Genomic DNA, 18,951 nt, shown 5'->3' with positions numbered 1-18,951 from the left:
GGAATACTGCTGAAAACCAGGTAGACAGGTCGCTGCTCACCTGGAGCTTATAGTCATTCTGGTGAGAATATTCCCGCCCCGAGTCACACTGCCAAGTTCTAGCTATCTGACCTTGAGCGAGGAACTTTTCCTGCCCCTGTTCTGTAAAAGAAATGGGGTCAAGACTAGCGACTCTGCCACTCAGATTCCGGGTCCAAAGCTTATCCTGACCGGTGTTCCCCGAGGAGGGTGGGTGAGACTCCCTGGCGATGCGCTGCGGCGCACAGCACAGCTGGGGCGCAGCTGCGGGACGGAGAGCGTTCGCGTTGCGAAATCGCTTGTCCCTCGCTGCGCCCCGTCCTCCCCGCCGCCGCGGCGGAGCCGGAGGAGGCGGGGCCGGCGCCTTCCCGGCTCTCAAGCTGGGAAGCTGCTGAGGAGGCGGTGAGGCGGGCCCGGGCGGCCGAGGCTCGGGAGGGGCGGCGCGGGGAGGCTGGCAGGCGGCGCCGGCGGGGCGGGGAGAGCGGCGCGGCGGGCTGGGCGCTCCCGGCTAGAGGAGTCCGCTCCATGCCTGCGGGCCGAGGCCGGCCCCTGCGAGCCGCCGACATGAAGAAAGACGTGCGGATCCTGCTGGTGGGAGAACGTGAGTCCCCGCGCGCCGGGGGGCTGGCCGCGGCCGCCGCAGCCCCTGCCGCCCCGCTGCCCTCCCCTCCGCGCCCCCGGGCCTCCCAGCTCCTCGGCTCTTCTCTTTCGGCTGCGGCCCTCGACCTCTCGCCTCCCCGGGTCCCTCCTGAGACCTCTCTCCCCGGTCCCACCATCGTGTTCCACCCCCCCAGCCGCGTCTCCATTAACCCCTGACCGCCCGGCCTCATTCGTCCGAAGGTCCTCGCCTCCTTTCCCACTTGGAATCCTTTCCTCCCGGGCCTCCCCGTTTCCGAGGCCGCCTCCTCTCAAGCCCTCTCGTCTTCCGCGGAGATGCCCCTGTCCTTGCCAGGCAGGTGCTGGAACAGGCAGGCAGACCGGCGGCCAATTGGAATGGCGTGAAGCGCCTCTCCCGGGGAAGCCAGGGGGAGGGCTGCAGGACTGGGCGACTTGTGGGCAAGGTCAGGTGTCTCTGCCTCTTTTTGCGCTCGCGGTCTCCCTAGCTCTAGACATGTAAGACGCGGAGCATTTTTTAAAACGATCTTTGCTCTTTGCATTGGAATCACTGGGTATTTTCCTCAAAAACGTACTCTCAAGTTCAAGTTATGCAAGTGTTCAATGAATGCTTATCTGAGAAGGGTCCGTCTGTTGAGAGAATTATTGTAACCCTGAAGTCTAGTTGCCCTCCTCTTTTAAAACATTATTGTAACAGAATACAATAGACTCAAACTTGGTAGTTAATTTTAAAATAACGGGCACACGTGAGACCCAAATAGACCAACATACGTGACCCCCCCCCCCCCCAACTGTGAGATTCTTAGATTTCACTTTTGAAGATGTAGTGAAGGAAGCATGTCTGTTCACTGACTTGGGGACAGAACAGCAGGGACTGCTTGATATCTGTTGTGTAAGGTACATGACTCAATTGGTAGGACTGAAATAAGAAAGCAGGCTGGGGAGGACTGGATTGTTTGTTTTGAAGTACATTTGGTAATGCTCTGGTTTTCCCAGGTGCCTCAGTGGTGAAGAATCCACCTGCCAAGTGGAGACACGGGTTCAATCCCTAGGTCAGGAAGATCCCTTGGAGAAGGAAATGGCAACCCACTCCAGTATTCTTGACTGGGAAATCCCATGGACTGAGGAGCCTAGTAGGCTGTAGTCCATGGGGGTCACAAAGAGTCAGACCCAACAGTGAAAAAACAAGTTAAGGCTCTACCATTGCTTGCTTTGAAACTTTCTTTTCTGAACTGTTCCATTCTAGAGTAGCTCCTCCAGGTCACTGTGATGCTCTCCAAGGAAGAAAACTAAGATACTTTTACTCTCTTCTGTAGTGTTCTTTGCCATTCATTGAAATCCTTGTTCACCTGCTGTTGAATCAATAGAAATTTTCCTTTAGAATAAAAATTTAGAAGTAAGCTTGGCCAGACACAGTTTACTGTTTGGTTTGCAGCTGTGAATTTTAGTTTTAATTTAAACCACATATGTATCTCAATCTGTGTTTTGCATGGACTTCCTTGACAAAGTTCAGGAAGATGATTCAGGTTGATGCATTTGGAGCAAGACAGGGAAAGTAGTGAGTAGATGATGGGCTGAAAAAAACTGCTGATTGAAAGACAACTTTTTTTTTTTAAAGCAGAAATTCTCTCTTTTGGTTTTAGTACTGAATTTAGCAATTACATGTAATCCTTAGTCTGTAAAGTATCTAAATGGAAACGCCATACATATGTGAGATACAGGGTCAGCCTTAGGACATTTAAGTTAAGATGTTAACAGTGTTACTTATGGCAGTGGTTTAGTTGCTAAGTTGTGTCTGACTTTTGCAACCCCATGGACTATAGCCCGCCAGGCTCCTCTATCCATGGGATTTCCCAGGCAAGAATAAAGCCTTCATTTCTGAGGAAGATATTTTTCTTAAAGAAAATAGTACCAAAAGCTTTAGGCCTGATATCATATATACATGATTTTTCCTCTTTCTAGTATTCTTAAATGTGGGAGGAAATGTGTATACTGGGGGGAAATGAGTGAAACATTACTTTTTGAGATTTAATGTATCTTGACAGCTGCTTAGCCTAGCTGTAAATGCTAGATAAGTAGTGTGACCAAGACTGTTTTATTTTTTGGCCCCACTGTGCAGCATGTGGGATCTTAGTTCTCTGATCAGGGATCAAACCCATGCTTGCTGCATTGGAAGCATGGTGTGTTACCCACTGGACCACCAGGGAAGTCCCAGGACTGTTTTAATACTGGTCCAATATACAAATTTATCAGAAATAATAATTCTGTTGTATTTTTAAGATGGTTCAGTTCAGTCACTCAGTTGTGTCCGACTCTGCAACCCCATGGACTGCAGCACGCCAGGCCTCCCTGTCCATCACCAGCTCGCAGAGCTTGCTCAAACTCATGTCCATTGAGTCAGTGATTCAGTCCAGCCGTCTCATCCTCTGTTGTCCCCTTGTCCTCCTGCCTTCAATCTTTCCCAGCATCAGGGTCTTTTCCAATGAGTCAGTTCTTCACATCAGGTGGCCAAAGTATTGTATTTAAGATGGTTAACTAAGGGAAATAGGAAAAGAAAAGAAAAAGGAACATTGTCTCTCGGTATTGTTTCTCTATCACTTGAGTACATTTTATTGCTGTCAGTGTCAGTCCCTTCACCACACAGCGGCAGTGTCATTCACTGAGGCTCCCAAATACTTGTGAGTGGTTTCAGCAGTCCGTTGGCTTAACCTGTACTGTACTCTAGAGGTGAAATGGATCTTTTCTTGGCCCATCCAGAATTTGGATTCTGAGCCAACAAGGTTTTAACACTAACTAGTTGCTTAATGCCTATTGACTGCTTAGATCAGAAAAGCTAGGCTATCTATAAATATTAAAATGTTTATTTGTAAAGAAAGCCAAAGTATTTTTAAGTATCTTATTTACCTTCATTACCGAGTGTATTGAATACTATTCAGGCCAAATTAAAAGTCAAATACCATTCTTTAAACAACCTTTAAAAATGCAACCACACAAAGCTTAGTTTTTCAGGTTATAACTTTTCCTAATCTATTTCATTGGCCAGAATTTGCATTTAGCTAGATTTGCATTAGTATGTTTAACAAATGTCCTTGTTACAGTATGAGGAATGGGTTAATCCAAATCATGTATCTACATTAAAAGTACACAGGATAGTCTTAGTTTTAGTGGCCTTGTTTTAAATTAAAATGAGATATATTGGTCTTCTGGTCAAATCAGTTAAGAAAGTGGAACTGTTGACATCCTTTTAAATAAATCCGGTAGCTCTTTTCTGTCTAACTGCTTAGTTTATCATCAAAACCTCTGCCAAACTAGCTCAAGCTTTGGTTGGCTCTGGCCTAGGCTTTTGTAACATCTCCTTAACTGGTGTCCCTGCTTCTAATTTCATCCATTCTCCATGTAGCAGACAAGAGTCATCTTTAAAAAATATCTCAGATCCTGTTACCCAGCTTAAAAATTCTCTGATGATTTCTACTTTCACTTAGAATAAAGGCCATCACACTTTTTAAAGCAGGCCTAACGGAGTCTTTCACAATCCGGCCCTTGCTTTGCTCTTGTACTACTCTCTCCTTTAGTTTGCTTTCTCTACAGGAAGTCTCTGACCCAGGCGTTATCCCTCCTCCCTTGCATAAGTGTTCACTTTTTGTTGTTGCTGTTGTTGCTTGGGCTGGAAGGTAAGCTTCATAAAGACCGTGGATTTGTCTTGTTTATTGCCATTTCTCGGGGCCTAGAATAGGCCTGGCACAAAGTAGGCACTCAAATAGTTGTTGAAAGAATGATAGTTTATTTACACTAGTAAATAAACAAGCTAGTTTATTTACACTTCGTTTCCTAAACCACTCCTCTTAGTCATAAAAATGTGATCATTCTCCTTTCTTAAAATCAAATCTGCTGTGGTTATTGTTAGGATTTGAAGGGGCCGCATTCATCCAGTCTCTAGTTCCATGTTCTTAGCTTAATTTTGTTGGAGAAGATTCCTGTGTTCTGGCAATGCCATGTTTAGTTCATGAATTGGCTGCCAGGAATTGTAGTCCTTGCCAAAAGAGGTCAGCTTCCCCTTGAACCAGCAGAGGCCATTTAGAGGTTTGAAGGAATTAGAGAAAGATTCTTTAGGTATAAGAGTTAAAGAGACTTCGGGAATAAGCTAGTGTTTATTTTAGAAAAAGACTTTCAGCGATCCTTTTGAAAACCACGTTGCTCTCCATTCTGTTCGTTGTTAGAATGACATTTAAAGATTAAAGTGCTCCAGTTTTAATTATACTGTGTCTGGGTGATAGATACTCAACCCAGTATGGTACCTACTATCATCTGGGTGATTGGCCACACAAAGTCCAGTCTACTAGGTTGGTGCAAATGTAATTGGGGTTTCGGACAGTGAATTTTAAATGATTATAGCTAGGCTCAACCACATCTTTATTAATCAAAATAGGAACCATTACAATCAACACATTTTCTGCCTCCTGCGAGATGCTTGAAAAAGAGGTAGCAGGTTGCTGAGAGATCAGGTGAGTATGGTGGATGAGGCACAACATCGTAGCCCAGTTCGTTCAGCTTTTAAAGTATTGGGTGTGCAACATGCAGTCACGTGTCGTCATGAAGAATTGGACCCTTTCGGTTGACCAGTGCTGGCTGCAGGTGTTGCAGTTTTCGGTGCGTCTCATTGGTTTGCTGAGCCTACTTCTCCATTGTAATGGTTTTGCATGGATCCAGAAAGCTATAGTGGATCAGATGGGCAGCTGACCACCAAACAGTGACCGTGACCTTTTTTTGGTGCAACTTTGGCTTTGGGGAGTGCTTTGGAGCTGCTGCCTTGGTCCAACCACTGAGCTGGTCATCGCAGGTTGTTGTATACAGTCCACTTTTTGTTGCATGTCACAGTCTGATTAGGAAATGGTTTGTTGTTGTGTAGAATAAGAGAAGACAACACTTCAAAATGACAATTTTTTTGATTTGTGGTCAGCTCATAGGATACCCTGGAGAAGGCAATGGCAACCCACTCTAGTACTCTTGCCTGGAAAATCCCATGGACAGAGGAGCCTGGTGGGCTGCAGTCCATGGGGTCGCTAGGAGTCGGACATGACTGAACGACTTCACTTTGACTTTTCACTTTCATGCATTGGAGAAGGATATGGCAACCCACTCCAGTGTTCTTGCCTGGAGAATCCCAGGGACGGTGGAGCCTGGTGGGCTGCCATCTCTGGGGTCGCACAGAGTCGGACACGACTGAAGCGACTTAGCAGCAGCAGCAGCATGGGATACCCACTTACTGAGTTTTTTTTCCTTTCCAATTTGCTTCAAATGCAGAATGACCATAGATTGGTCCATGTTGAGTTCTTCAGCAGCTTCTCATGTAGTCATAAAAGGATCAGCTTTGATGATATTCTCAATTGATTGTTGTCAACTTCTGATGGCTGGCCACTGAGCTCATCTTCAAGGCTCTCATTTCTTTTGCAAATCTTCTTGAACCACCACTGCGCTCTATGTTTGTTAGGAGCTTCTGGGCCAAATGTGTTGATGTTGTGAGTTGTCTCCACTGTTTTACGACCCATTTTGAACTTGAATAAGAAAGTTGCTTTTTGTCCAACGTTATTTCCCTAGTCTAAAATAAATAGCAAGTAATTAGTCATTAGCAAAAACTCATAAAGCGAGAAATGTGCATTAAAATGGTGTATAACATAACCACATTTAAGAATATATTCCAGTATCAAATGGCAGAATTCTACAGTGCAAAACCACAATTACTTTTGCACCAACCTAATACATAGTCTGTTTTGTTTATAGAGTCTCTTCTATATCCTCCTTATACACATACTGAGACTTGTTTTCTGCTGTCTCTTCTGCTCTTCTGGCTCCAGTTGGGCACTAGTGTTGATGGAGTTTGAAGGAGAGGGATAGACCACATCATTTGTCCTTCTGCAGCTGACATTGTCTGCATATGGTCAATGAAATTTTCTTTTGGAACAGTTCTCAGCTATTTCCCCAAATTTTAAAGTTTTGCAGTTTAAAATACAACTTCATCATCACTCTCCTCCTCCCTTTGTATTCTAATTACAATAACTTAGGAAGAGCCAACAAGGCTTCTTAATAAAGAAGCAGATAAAAATGAGTAGATCCCTTTGCTACTTGAAGCATGGGGTGTTTGTTATCAAGAAGAATTTCCCAAAGTGGCTGGTAGGATGGTAATTGGAACCAGAGAATGTTATTTCCGCTTCATGAATATTAAGAATTTGCTGTCATTTGGAACTGGATGTTCAAAAGCTTTGATGAAAAGACAAAGAAATTTTTAGCCTGGATAAATCTAAATAATTTACTCTGTAGTGATGAATTATGCTTCCCATGGATGACCTACTTAGAAGCATGGAGTTTCAGACTGAACTGTAGCATGTTGTGTTGAACTGAATCAGAAGGCCTTCTGTCCTTGGGAATAACTGTGGCCATGCTTGTAATTTTTGTAGATCACTTTAATATTTGTCAGGCAAAATAGAGGAAGTAGAGACCATCAGATGACTGGCTAACAAAGGATAATTTTTTGTCCTCCATATCAATACTTATATCGTATATAATAAATTTAATTCTAGTTATTGTTATAAAACTGTACTATATAAAATATTTATTATATATTGTATTTATATTAAGTATAAATTTTAATTGATACAATAACTAGAGAAGAGCTTGGGATATTGTTCCTTTATGGAAATAATTTTTAGTTTTTGGAGTAGTTAAAACTGCTTAGTGCTTACAGTGCTTATACTCATCTGACATTGTCATAGGGACTTTGTGTTTTTTTGGCCTTGACCAGGGATTGAACCGGCACCCTTAGCAGTGAAAGCATGGAGTCCTAACCACTGGACCCCCCAGGGAATTCCCATAAGGGACTTTTTTGATCATAGGCTTGTTAAATAGCTTTAAATTTCTAGTAATCTAAAACATTTTTCCTTATCTTCAAGGCATTCATTTATTTCTCAATTAAAATTAGCTTGAAAGTGGCCTGTTTTAACTTTAAACCTGCTGCTTTATTATTTCTTTGATAGTCTTACTCAAGGTTAGGTGGGTAGACCTTAAGAGAAGCAAAACAGCCCTAGTTTAGATTCTCCAAAGCATTTTGAAAGTAAATCATATCTGTGTAACCCTTTAGTAGTTACAGCAGCTATCATCTCACTGCTCCTCCAAATGGAAACCCCAAATGATACTAGTGAAAACATGCCTGCTTATTTCCTTCCCAATTCACTGTACTGTCTCTCTCACTCTCTCTTGCTATTATTTTGAACTTCTTTTAAAAAAGGAAATCACTCTTGGATTTTTATGTGGAAGAGATTCATGTTCTTTGATTTTTTTTTTTAAGGTCTTTTATTAGACAATTACTTCAGAAACTAGATAGGATTATTTTTTACTCTAGTGAGTGCTACACTGCCTCGGATTCCTCAACAGATGAGGCAGAATATGAATGAGTAAACAGAATATCACAGTCTGAAAGATAGTATCGATAGAAATTTATGCCTACTTTTTGGTTCTGGGAATTTATTCCTACTCGTTGGTACCACTCTCCTAAGTCTGTGTGATCAAGCATAAGTAAAGTTTTAAAATTGCTGCTGTCTTTCCAAGGCCTCCTCTCCCCCAAGCTGTTCCTTTCCTTCCTCTGAGGCCTGCCCTGTTGGAACAGACATGGTGGCAGGTCTGTGCTTTTGCAGGAGTTGCTGCAGAGAGCCAGAACTGCCCCGAAGAGCTGAGCTGTGAAAAATTCTGATTTTCTTCAAAATAGTGATCTTTCTCCTCTGAAAATATCACTGGAGATACAAAGGGTCCTTGGGAAAAGCAGAAAGGGACTAAGACTAAAAAGGGGTTGTTCTAAGAAGAGCGATAAGGATGGATGCATTTTAAAGGGTATGGTTAAGGGGAGCTTTAAAGGTAGCGTGGAACAGCTGTTGAAGACCTGCTTTTGCTAAGAGAACCCGAGTGACGGTGATAAAGGAGAAATAAGCCCTTAGCTGTTTTAGAAACTACTAGGCATTTTGATATTGTTAATCGACATAATTTTGAACACTTTGTTTAACATTTGGAGTTGAGGATTCAAGGGTAGATTTCTTCTGAAACTGGTGAGGGCCTTAGAATGGTAGGATACAAATAAAATTTTTTAAAGATAATGAGTTGGCCAAAAAAGTTGATTTGGGTTTTTCTGTACAATCTCATGGGAAAATCCAAACGAACTTTTTGGCCAACCCAGTAATTCTAAAAAGAGGATTATGAGAAGAATCAAGACATTAAAGTAGGCAGACTTCTCAAGACCCAAGAGTGGGACTTGTTTTCGTGACCAAGGAGTGTCTGAGTTATTAAGGATCTGGTTCATTTTTTTTTTTCCCATTCCTAACATAGTAGATCAAGGATAACATTATAGACCTGTACAGCTGACCTTTGAACAGTGCGGGTTGGAACTGCACAGATCCACTTATCTGAGGATCTTTTTCAATAGTAAATACTACAGTACTCCACAGTCCACAGCTGGTTGAATCCAGGGATGAGGATACAGAAGAACTGCTGATGCAGAAGTTCGACTGTAAGTTATACCAGGATTTTCAGCTGTGCTTGTGCCAGCGTCCCTTACCCTCGGTTGTTCATGGGTCAGCTGTCTATGATACCCAGGAGAGTTCTTCAGAATGGAAGAGTTTCTGGGGACCTCTGTGCTGGCGGTAGTTGTTAGGTTTAGGAGACCAGGGAAAAAGCAGGCATCTCTCTTGGGGCCAGAGAGGGCCCGAAGTTCAAAGGTCACAGGTATTGTATAGGCATTGGATCTTCTAAAAGGTTTGGTAAATGTCTGGGGTAAGAAGAGGGTAGCTTGGCTCATTTTAAGATAACCTTTTGTTGTTGTTTAGTTGCTAAGTTGTGTCCAGTTGACCTTTGAACAATACAGGGGTTAGGGGCACCGACCTTCTGTGCAGTTGAAAATCTGCATGTAACCAGCCCTCTGTTTACTGGGTTCCTCTGAGTCTGTGATTTCACATCGCAAATCTGCAGATTGTGTAGTACTGTGGTATTTGCTATTGAAAAAAAGTCCATCAAGGTGGACCGCACAGTCCATACCTGTGTTGTCCAAGGGTCAGCTTGATTTTACCTCCACTGTGAATAATCACGTGGAATTAGGTTGGAGACTATAAACGTGGAGATGAGCACTAACTTGAGCTGGCTGAAGGTTTGGAGTTGCTGGAACCCTAAACAAGGTCGTGATGGAAGGAGTCATTTAAGTTATGAAATGCTGAATGTAAGCCATCAAGTACTAGAAATCTTGGACCCCATATTGGCTCCATGGGTCCCTCTGTGTTCTTACAGATGGATGAAAGTTTTGGTCAGATCACTGTCCCATACACAGAACAGATAACATGCAATTTGGGGATCTGTCTGGCATTTTGAGGATACTGCAGAATATATTACCATTAATGTAACGTGCACTTTTGTCTGTTATAGGCCTGTTTTCTAGCTGTGCTACATGCTGGTTTAGATAAATCATAAAATATAAACATTAATAGCATCTAACCCATTTTTTTTAACTGATGGGAAAATGGTGGCCCAGAGTCAGTGACAACTCAGGGTCATGCTATTAATGGCAAAACCGGTTCCAAAATCCTGCCCCAGTGCTTGCTTAACTCCTTTAATTCAAACTCCTCCTCAACACAACTACTACTGTTTTGCGTATTTAATGTGTGCCAGGTATTGTCCCAAGCATTATGTATCTGTCATCTTAATCTTTTTACCACTTCTGTAAAGCTCTTCAGTATTATATTTTATAGATGAATGAAGTGAGGCTTTGTGGCTTGCCTGAGGAAACACAGTTTATAAGCGCTGACACCGAGATTGCAGTCCAATTCTGTCTCATTCCACAGCCTATATTCTTTTTTTCTTTTTTTGGTGAAATGTTTGTATAAAATGTAAAAAGATTCATCTAACAAATACCCATCACCTGGCTTAATAAATAAAACGTCACCAATCAGCTGACGCTCCCTCCTCATTGTATTTCCCTCCCTTTCCCTCAAAGGTAACCAACCACTTTCTTGAAATTCAAAGATGTGCTCTTAGCCACTATGCTCCATTTTACTAAGTGCATTTCCTAGGAGCTACAGATTGACTACTGAGCAAGGAAAACATGTTCCCTGCCCTGTGGAGTTTCCTGTGGGTGATCATGAAATACTTGTTTCTTAGTCTTTCTGGAGATACTCATTAGCTGGTAGGACACATCAGGTTTTTGCCAAGGAGGTCCAGGAGATCCTTCAGGAGACCACGGGTGATGTGCTGGAAGGTTGCTTAGATATCTTTACTGATTTTTTTTTTTTTTCCTTCTAGGGAGCTTCTTTTATGAGCTTTTTGATTTCCTGCTATATTTAGAGAGACTTCTGGGAGGAGAAAATATTCACTTTTCTTCCTGCTCTTCCTTATTTCCCCTTCCCTTTTTAAAACAGAATGATTGAAGATAGCACTCGATCCATACTTCTTTTATGGCAGTTTTATCTGTTGTTTTATACATTTCCCATATTATCCCCCAGAGTATCTAAGACTAAACTTTCTTAGAAGACAACTAGGTAAATACTTATCAAATAAACTGGTTAGGAGTCTGCAGAAGAAAGATGGGTCATTAGAAGCATAATACTCTGTGTTCTTCTAGTGTTTTTCCTAGTTTGCTTCGGGCAGGGCACAGCTATGTCTGAGTGGAACTTGTACTCTTGGATAGAAGTTCTGTTAACAGTGTTTCTCAGTTTTTTGAGCCATCCTTTCTTTTTAGAAATGCAAAACCATCATGCTGTCTACAGTCTGACAATTTTCTGAAACTACCTGGGTGTCCTTCAGTTGAATTCAATTTTGACACTAACTACCCTGGATTAGCCTCAGATCCTACAAATTAAGGGGCAAGATCCCCAACAAGATCACCTTTACTCTTTAGTTTCTGTCTGCCAGTGGGGTCCCCAGACTATCCGCACTTCTTTCTGGCTGACTACAATTAGGGGCTTTGCACAACCTCTTGGGTTCAGTAATTCACTAGAATGACTCACGGAACTCAGGAGAGCGCAGTGCTTAAGATTACACAGACGAACAGCCAGATGAAGAGGTACCTGGGGGAAGGTCCGGAAGGGTCCTGAGCTCAGGAACTGCGGTTCCTGTGGAGTCAGGGTGTGCCACCTTTATGGTCTATCCATGTGTTCACCAGCCAAGAAGATCCCCAGAGCTTTGATATATCCAGAGTTTTCATATAGGGCTTCATTAGGTAGCCCCTTCATTGAACTCAGTCTCTAGCACCCCAGCCCCACTTCCCCAGGGGTTTTGGGGTGGGGCTGAAGGTTCCAACCCCCTCATCACATGGTTATTTTTTCTGGCAGCTGACCCCTATGCTGAAAGCTGTCTAGGCCCTCCCTTCCCCTTTAATAAGTCACCTCATTAGGCTAAATTGAAGCATGGTTGAAAGAGACTATAACAAAGGACACTGGTTTCACTCAGGAAATTCCAAGGGATTTTGAAGCTGTGCCAGGAACTAGGCGTAAAGATCAGATGTATTCTTTATTGTACACATCCTCCTTTGCTAGTTGTGATTTGGGGATTTTGCTGGTGGGCCAGTGGTTAAGAACCGCCTGCCAGTGCAGGAGACACGGGTTCGACACCTGGTCTGGGAAGATTCCACATGTTGTGGGGCAGCTAAGCCCGTGCACCACAATTACTGAGCCCGTGCTCTGGAACCTGGTAGCCACAACTGCTGAAACCCTAGAGCCTGCCCTCCACCACAGGAAAAGCCACTGCAAAGAAGTCCACACAGCGCAACTAGAGAAAGAGGACCCAATGCAGCCAAAAATAAGTGGATAAGAACTAGCTATAATTTCAACATTAGGTATTTGTTTTACTAAAAGCAGGTTGAGCAGAGTAACTTTAGAATTGTTTTTGAATGCGTCAGCAGTTTCCTGCTATTCACAGCTCTTCAGTTACTCTTAAGAAAAGCTGTGAATGGGAGAGTTCCAGGAGCTCCCAAGGGTAGGCCCGATTTCCAAAATAGCAGTGGTGAAGCTACAGCAATACCATTGTGTTTGGGGCAAGGTGAGATCAAGTTATGTAGCTCAGTCTAGTTGAAGTGCTACAAGTTCTTCTCTCCTTTTCATTGTGAAATTAGAAAATTGCATTCAGTGTTTTCAAATATCTGGTTATTGTGTTAATTCAGACTCATAGATGTTAAGTGTGTATTAATACTTTCTATTCATAACAGTGTATGAAATGGCTTAGGAGTAATTCAGAGGAGGAGGAAGGCTTCAGTAGCCCCAGGATGTCAGATCCCACAAATTGTGAGGTAGAATTTGAGGTGTCCTTCAGTTAAGTTGCTGTGTTGTGTCTGACTCTGCGACCCCATGGACTGCAGCACATCAGGCCTCCCTGTCCATCACCAACTCCCAGGGTTTACCCAAACTCATGTCCGTCGAGTCGGTGATGCCATCCAGCCATCTCATCCTCTGTCATCCCCTTCTCCTCCCGCCTTCAATCTTTCCCAGCATCAGGGCCTTTTCAAATGAGTCAGCTCTTAGTATCTGGCCAAAGTATTGGAGTTTCAGCTTCAGCATCAGTCCTTCCAATGAACACTAAGGACTGATCTCATTTAGGATGGATGGACTGGTTGGATGTCCTTACAGTCCAGGGGACTCTCAAGAGTCTTCTCTAGCACCACAGTTCAAAAGCATCACTTCTTCAGCACTCAGCTTTCTTCACAGTCCAACTCTCACATCCATACATGACCCCTGGAAAAACCGTAGCCTTGGCTAGACGGACCTTTGTTGGCAAAGTAATGTCTCTGCTTTTTAATATGCTGTCTAGGTTGGTCATAACTTTCCTTCCAAAGAGTAAGCATCTTTTAATTTCATGGCTGCAACCACCATCTGCAGTGATTTTGGAGCCCCCAAAATAAAGTCTGACACTGTTTCCACTGTTTCCCCATCTATTTGCCGTGAAGTGATGGGACTGGATGCCATGATCTTCGTTTTCTGGATGTTGAGCTTTAAGCCAACTTTTTCACTCTCTTCTTTCACTTTCATCAAGAGGTTCTTCAGTTCTTCGCTTTCTGCCATAAGGGTGGTGTCATCTGCATATCTGAGGTTATCGATATTTCTCCCAGCACTCTTGATTCCAGCTTGTGCTTCTTCCAGCCCAGCATTTCTCATGATGTACTCTGCATATAAGTTAAATAAGCAGGGTGACAATATTCAGCCTTGACGTACTCCTTTTCCTATTTGGAACCAGCCTGTTGTTCCATGTCCAGTTCTCACTGTTGCTTCCTGACCTGCATTTAGGTTTCTCAAGAGGCAGCTCAGGTGATCTGGTATTCCCAGAATTTTCCAGAGTTTATTGTGATCCACACAGTCAGAGGCTTTGGCATAGTCAATAAAGCAGAGATAGATGTTTTTCTGGAACTCTCTTGCTTTTTCCATGATCCAGCAGATGTTGGCAATTTGATCTCTGGTTCCTCTGCCTTTTCAAAAACCAGCTTGAACATCTGGAAGTTCACGGTTCATGTATTGTTGAAACCTGGCTTGGAGAATTTTGAGCATATACTAGTGTGTGAAATGAGTGCAATTGTGCAGTAGTTTGAGCATTCTTTGGCATTGCCTTTCTTAGAGATTGTAATGAAAACTGACCTTTTACAGTCTTGTGGCCACTGCTGAGTTTTCCAAATTTGCTGGCATATTGAGTGTAGCACTTTCACAGCATCATCTTTTAGGATTTGAAATAGCTCAACTGGAATGCCATCACCTCCACTAGCTTTGTTCGTAGTGATACTTTCTAAGGCCCACTTGACTTCACATTCCAGGATGTCTGGCTGGTGAGTGATCACACCATCGTGATTATCTGGGTCGTGAAGATCTTTTTTGTACAGTTTTTCTGTGTATTCTTGCCACCTCTTCTTAATATCTTCTGCTTCTGTTAGGTCCATACCATTTCTGTCCTTTATCAAGCCCATCTTTGCATGAAATGTTCTCTTGGTATCTCTAATTTTCTTGAAGAGATCTCTAGTCTTTCCCATTCTATTGTTTTCCTCTATTTTTTTGCATTGATCGCTGAGGAAGGCTTTCTTATCTCTTCTTGGCTATTCTTTGGAACTCTGCATTCAAATGGGTATATCTTTCCTTTTCTCCTTTGCTTTTCACCTCTCTTCTTTTCACAGCTATTTGTAAAGCCTCCTCAGATAACCATTTTGCTTTTTTGCATTTCTTTTTCTTGGGGATGGTCTTGCTTCCTGTCTCCTGTACAATGTCATGAACCTCCATCCATAGTTTATCAGGCACTCTATCTATCAGATCTAGTTTCTTAAATCTATTTCTCACTTCCACTGTGTAATCATAAGGGATTTGATTTAGGTCATACCTGAATGGTCTAGTGGTTTTCCCTATTTTCTTCAATTTAAGTCTGAATTTGGCAATAAGGAGTTCATGATCTGAGCCACAGTCAGCTCCCGGTCTTGTTTTTACTGACTGTTTAGAGTTCCCCATGTTTGGCTGCAAAGAATATAATCAACCTGATTTCGGTATTGACCATCTGGTAATGTACATGTGAAGAGTCTTCTCTTGTGTTGTTGGAAGAGGATCTTTTGAAGGAGGTGATCATTATCTTCATTACCTCCACCATAGTTTCAGTTCAGTTCAGTCACTAAATCGGGTCCGACTCTTTGAGACCCCATGAATCGCAGCACACCAGGCCTCCCTGTCCATCACCAACTCCCGGAGTCCACTCAGATTCAGGTCCATTGAGTCAGTGATGCCATCCAGCCATCTCATCCTCTGTCGTCCCCTTCTCCTCCTGCCCCCAATCCCTCCCAGCATCAGAGTCTTTTCCAATGAGTCAACTCTTCACATGAGGTGGCCAAAGTACTGGAGTTTCAGCTTTAGCATCATTCCTTCCAAAGAAATACCAGGGCTGATCTCCTTGCAGTCCAAGGGAATCTCAAGAGTCTTCTCCAACACCACAGTTCAAAAGCATCACTTTTTCAGCGCTCAGCCTTCTTCACAGTCCAAATCTCACATCCATACATGACCACAGGACAAACCATAGCCTTGACTAGACGGACCTTAGTCAGCAAAGTAATGTCTCTGCTTTTCAATATGCTATCTAGGTTGGTCATAACTTTTCTTCCAAGGAGTAAGCGTCTTTTAATTTCATGGCTGCAGTCACCATCTGCAGTGTTTTTGGAGCCCCCAAATAAAGTCTGACACTGTTTCCACTGTTTCCCCATCTGTTTGCCATGAAGTGATGGGACCGGATGCCATGATCTTCGTTTTCTGAATGTTGAGCTTTAAGCAAACTTTTTTACTTTCCTCTTTCACTTTCATCAAGAGTTCTTCGCTTTCTGCCATAAGGGTGGTGTCATCTGCATATCTGAGGATATTGATATTTCTCCCGGCAATCTTGATTCCAGCTTGTGTTTCTTCCAGTCCAGCGTTTCTCATGATGTACTCTGCATATAAGTTAAATAAGCAGGGTGACAATATTCAGCCTTGATGTACTCTTTTTCCTATTTGGAACCAATCTGTTGTTCCATGTCCAGTTCTAACTGTTGCTTCCTGACCTGCATACAGATTTCTCAAGAGGCAGGTCAGGTGGTCTGGTATTCCCATCTCTCAGAATTTTCCAGAGTTTATTGTGATCCACACAGTCAAAGGCTTTGGCATAGTCAATAAAGCAGAAATAGATGTTTTTCTGGAACTCTCTTGCTTTTTCGATGATCCAGCGGATGTTGGCAATTTGATCTCTGGTTCCTCTGCCTTTTCTAAAACCAGCTTGAACATCAAGAAGTTCATGGTTCACGTATTGTTGAAGCCTGGCTTGGAGAATTTTGAGCATTGCTTTACTAGCATGTGAGATGAGTGCAATTGTGCAGTAGTTTGAGCATTCTTTGGCATTGCCTTTCTTAGGGATTGGAATGAAAACTGACCTTTTCCACTATAGTTTGGCCCCAGGTAAATAGCAGGGAGGAAACACAGCTCCACCCATCAACAGAAAATTGGATTAAAGATTTACTGAGCATGGACCCACCCATCAGAAAAAGACCCAGTTTCCCCCTCAGTAGGTCTCTCCCATCAGGAAGCTTCCATAAGCCTCTTACCCTTCTCCATCAGAGGGCAGACAGACTGAAAACCACAATCACAGAAAACTAACCAATCTAATCACATGGACCACAGCTTTGCCTAACTCAATAAAACTATGAGCCATGCCGTGTAGGGCCACCCATGATGGACGGGTCATGGTGGAGAGTTCTGACAAAACGTTCTTCTCCACTGGAGTTCTTTGCCCCTGGAGAAGGGAATGGCACACCACTTCAGTATTCTTGCCTTGAGAACCCCATGAAGAGTATGAAAAGGCAAAAAGATAGGACACTGAAAGATGAACTCCCCAGGTCGGTAGGTGCCCAGTATGCTACTGGAGATCAGTGGCGAAACAACTCCAGAAAGAATGAAGAGAGGGAGCTGTCCTTTAGCGATGGTGAATGTTTGGAAAAGTAGACCAGAGAAGGGGGATGGTATTTTTAGATGAGGAAAACCATGTGAGTGGGGCCAGGATTTGTCATGGCTTGTTTGGGCTTACACAAACAGAATGGCCTTATTGGAGTAAATCATGTATGAGGACTAGCAAGAAAGAAAGATAGATGATCTAGAGTTAAATTATGTATGATTTTCAAAGGCTAGTAGAATAGCGACACTTTGACGAGGTAGGTAATTGAGAGTCAGGGATGGGTTTTGATCAGAGTTAGGAAATGTAAAGAATGTGCAAGAAGGACGGACTGCATTTGTATTACTGATGCATTAATGAGAGGAGAGACTGGGGAAGGGGGTGGAAAGTTGTGAACTAGGAAGTGTTTTGGTAAAAGTGCTATGTTTAGGGGAAACTGGGAACAGAGAAGAAGAAATGAGTATTAAAAATGTCAGAGGAAGTTTGACAGAACTTGAATGATCAGTAGAAAGGCTTAGGCAAAGATGGTTACGCTTTCTTTTTTAGCTTTTTATCCTGATATGTAGAAAGAGTGTTCCTTATTGGTGAAAAATATCATAAATCCATTGGAATATAATCTCCAAGAATATAAAAGTAGGGAAAATGTAATTCCTTAATCAGTAGTATCCCCCTGACTTGGAATAGTGCCTTGAGTGTATAAGTGCTCAAGAAATGCATAGAAGGGATGCAGGAATGCGTTTAACAAGTTAAAACTGAAGTAAATCTCAGTCGCCATCTGTAAATTTAGAATGTGATAGTTTTTACCTCCAAAGTGACTTTTGTTTTTTAAGAAGGAAAGTTAAAACCTTTATTGAGAGACAGTGACAGGTCGGGTGCTCTGCCTAAGCACTTTCACGTATATGATGTTGAATTCTTGCTGGAACCTTGAAGAGATGGTATTGTTATCTCCCTGAAAGTGTTGACTTTTTCTAGTCCCCAAATTATACATATTTATAAAATCATATTGTACATGGTGAAGATGATACGTGTTTGAGACTTGCTTCAAAATAATTCATGGGAAAGGACAAGAGAGAATATGGAGAGGAGATGAGGTTGGGTGATGGGTTCACACACGAGATTACACTGTTGTCACTAATTCTGAAATGTTTCCATTTTTTAATAATAAAGAAAAAAATCATATTGTTCATGGTGATATATACTGGCCTAACTGCCATTTTTTTTAAATAAAATGAACCAATTTGAGCCTCCAGATAATGACTGTAATGGATTACAACCCATAGAATAATATAATAATCCATGAGACCACACTCATAAGAAATAGAAGGGAAAGTTTTTTCTTACAGGAGAATGCAAAGTAATATAGGAGAATAGATAGAAATAAAAAATCACCATCTAGCAGCCACGATAGCAATACTTCACAAAAGGATTTTAGTTGTTTTAGGCAAGAAGCTTGAATGGTTGCTAAACCTAATAGCCAAAAGTTTGATGCGAACCAGAAAATTTACGAAGTCTCAAAGTACCTCCTCATAAGATATTTTTTAATTAGAAAAAAATAACTTTACTGGAGAAACCTAACACCACCTCCTCCAAGTGATGACAGTGAACATCACAGTAGTGGGATAAACTGACATTACCTCCTTTCTGCTATGGCACACTGAGAGGACATAAAAACACTTCTCTCATATTCTGCAAAAAAAGCAGAGCCTGAAATCAGTCGTGGGATAAGACCATACAGACCCAGCTGAGAGAGAGATTACAGAATACATGACTTGTAGTCTTCAGAAATGTGAGGGTCATGAAAGATAAAGATGGAGGAAAGCTTCCAGATTAAAGGAGGCTAAAGAGGTATGACAGCCAAATGGAACATTT

The 18,951-nt window shown here is 42.5% G+C and overlaps 1 protein-coding gene across 4 annotated transcripts in view; it reads left to right on the top strand.

Annotated features, from left to right (window-relative positions):
* Positions 1-501: 501 nt before the first annotated feature.
* The window catches only part of RHOT1 (ras homolog family member T1), a 62,304-nt gene continuing 43,854 nt past the window's right edge, over positions 502-18,951 (top strand). For all 4 annotated transcript variants that reach the window (XM_068978681.1, XM_068978679.1, XM_068978680.1 and 1 more), the window contains exon 1: positions 502-619. In XM_068978681.1, the coding sequence (XP_068834782.1) occupies positions 544-619 (76 nt within the window). In that variant the 5' untranslated portion in view covers positions 502-543. The remainder of the gene's footprint in view (positions 620-18,951) is intronic.

This window comes from Capricornis sumatraensis, chromosome 8 (genome assembly GCF_032405125.1).
Source record: "Capricornis sumatraensis isolate serow.1 chromosome 8, serow.2, whole genome shotgun sequence".
Classification (NCBI taxonomy): Eukaryota; Metazoa; Chordata; class Mammalia; order Artiodactyla; family Bovidae; genus Capricornis; species Capricornis sumatraensis.
The sequence above is the reverse complement of the archived record's forward strand: the minus strand, read 5'-3'. Positions and strand labels throughout refer to the sequence as shown.